This window comes from Acanthamoeba castellanii (assembly GCF_000313135.1).
Source record: "Acanthamoeba castellanii str. Neff unplaced genomic scaffold scf7180000084566, whole genome shotgun sequence".
Lineage (NCBI taxonomy): Eukaryota > Discosea > Longamoebia > Acanthamoebidae > Acanthamoeba > Acanthamoeba castellanii.
Genome location: NW_004457302.1, coordinates 28,531 through 30,804, shown reverse-complemented (window position 1 = coordinate 30,804; position 2,274 = coordinate 28,531). Strand labels below are relative to the sequence as shown.

The window sequence follows — 2,274 nt, the reverse complement described above, 5'->3', positions numbered from 1 at the left end:
CTCCTTTTCCTCGACTGGTTGGCCAAAGAACTCTCTCGCCATGCTCAGCACGCCTTCCACCAGCTCCGGCGCAACACCGTGGTTGGTGATGTAGAAGAATCCTACCTCAGCACAGGCATGATGAATCTGCTGTGCTACTTGCTTCCTCGCTTCCACATCCTTCATCTTTTCGGCATCGACAAATGGGCTGATGTCAATAACAGGCAGCGTTGGCGGGGTGCCTGGAGTTGTTTCTTCATTTGATTGAATCATCATCCTCTCGGTTTGTGCCTCCATCAACGTGGCTGTCCTTCGGCCAAAACTTCACGAAATAATAATTGCTTGTAGGGGCAGACGTGTGATCCTGACCTAATTACAGTTGTCTGTTTCACACACAAGAGCACACCGCTCAACAAAACGACTACCCGCTTCTGGAAAGAGCCTGACAGGACGTCAAGAAGAGGTTCCATCCCAAAGCAATTACGCCACAGCATCCTGCAGCCTTCGTAGCTTCTTCAAATCCCGTGTGCCCATCTTCCCGTATATCATACGGGATCTTTCCATCTCTCATCGATCATGAGCCTATTCTCCACGTTCGCACTACGCTGGGGCTATGACGACCCTTCTGCCTACGTGGCGCGCAAGTATGCCCACATCGACTACCAGAAGAGGAGATTTGCCTCCCTGAAGGCAAACGGTCTCCCCATTCCCGTACTACAAGCGATGTGTTCGAAGCTCCCGCGAATCGCACTAGCACCAGAGATCATTGTAGATAGCAAGCATTTACCACAACCATAAAAATAAATATTGAAATATTTGCACGTTGGTGGCTTTTTATGAAGCTGTCCATTTCACGGGGTTGGCTCTTCGTTTGAATGGTTCTTCCCCAGCTCAGTTTGGGTCTCCATCAAAGTCCTTCGCGAGCCTGCCTGCTCTGTACGCTTCGGCTTGGCGACCTCCTCCTTCACCACACAAACGGCACATGGGGCGTGCTCAACCACATACTGGCTGACGCTACCAACATACAACCTGCACGCGCCCAGCCAGCAGAAGAAGCTGCAGTCAGCACGTGACCATGCAGGAAGGAGAGCAGCAAGTGTACCTCTTTGCTTTGTTCATTCCACGTCGGCCCATTACAATCATATCAACTCCCAGCTTCTCCACCTTCTTTGGTATCTTTTGCTTTGCTTCTCCTTCGCCTAAGAGCATCGTGCGTGGAATCTGGAGCCACAAACGAGAGAGAGAGAATGCTGAGCGCCACACCCTCTTCACGATGTTGACGCTGGCTACGTACATTTCTGTTCTTGAGCTTGCGTGATAGTCGTTTGAGAAGTGCTTCTCCATTCCTGCGCAGGTGTCCGCCGACCAGAGTCCGGTAATCAGACTCCACAAACGTCACAGCTAAGGAGTGCACTGCGGTGGCGTTAGGTCCATGCGTCCACCCCCCCCCCAACCACCACCAAGTGCAGTAGTGCAATGTGATTACTGGTGCGTGGAGGTACCAACCTTCGACTTTGTAGATGTGGATGAGGTAGACGTAATCTTCAGGCGTGGCATGATGCAGCACCCACCAGAACGCATGCATCGCGCTGCTAGACCCATCAACTGCAACCATGTACTTCATCTTCGTGTGGTAATCTTGGAGCTGTTAGCCTTGCCGTTTGTGCCTTTGCTCCAAAGCTCAAACTGCCGCGACCGAGTGCCAACTCTTGGAATTAGCGCGATTCTTGACGAAATCCTAGGCACTTTTACCAATGTTGCACATTTCGCGCACAATAGTTGATTGCTAAGAAATTCGTGCAGTGTCGTGTTTCCCTGCTTTTCTCGGCGTTGTTGATTCAAACATCATCTACGATTTTGGTTCGATCGGAAGAATAGAAATACGAACATGAGGCGCGCTACTGCTTTGTTCTCCGCTCGTGCTGCTCCTTCCGCCGCTGGTGCCTCGCGAGGAGCCGCCCGTCGTCTCTATGCCACCTCCACTGAGTCCTCGGTGCTCGATACCGTTCTTCCCGCCACTGGTGCGTAATCGCTCCAATTTTTAGCTTTAATCGACCCTTCGATGCTGAGGGGGAGAATTTCCCTTTGTCTCTAAAAGGTGCCGGCAAGCACCGCCTCTACCACTACACATCGATCGGCTTGGTGACCCTCATCCCCATCGCCCTTGTGGCCCCCTCGAGTGTGGTCCTCCCCGTCGATCTTGCCCTTGGCTTCCTTCTCCCCATCCACGCTCACATTGGCATGGCCCACATCGTCGAGGACTACGTACTTCCTCCCTCCTGTTCACTTCCTTCT

The 2,274-nt window shown here is 52.2% G+C and overlaps 2 protein-coding genes across 2 annotated transcripts in view; both read right to left on the bottom strand.

Annotated features, from left to right (window-relative positions):
• Window positions 1-830: 830 nt before the first annotated feature.
• ACA1_330100 (universal stress domain containing protein) lies at window positions 831-1,603 on the bottom strand (the record flags this gene model as incomplete). Its single annotated transcript, XM_004334431.1, has 4 exons — window positions 831-1,008; window positions 1,082-1,200; window positions 1,274-1,325; window positions 1,482-1,603. The coding sequence occupies 4 exons, from the start codon at window positions 1,601-1,603 to the stop codon at window positions 831-833; spliced, it is 471 nt and encodes a 156-aa protein (XP_004334479.1).
• Window positions 1,604-2,070: 467 nt separating this feature from the next.
• Window positions 2,071-2,274, bottom strand: part of ACA1_330090 (Kinesin motor domain containing protein) — a gene marked incomplete at both ends in the record, with an annotated part of 1,079 nt that continues 875 nt past the window's right edge. Inside the window, one exon of the mRNA XM_004334430.1 lies at window positions 2,071-2,240. Within this exon, the coding sequence (XP_004334478.1) occupies window positions 2,071-2,240 (170 nt within the window). The remainder of the gene's footprint in view (window positions 2,241-2,274) is intronic.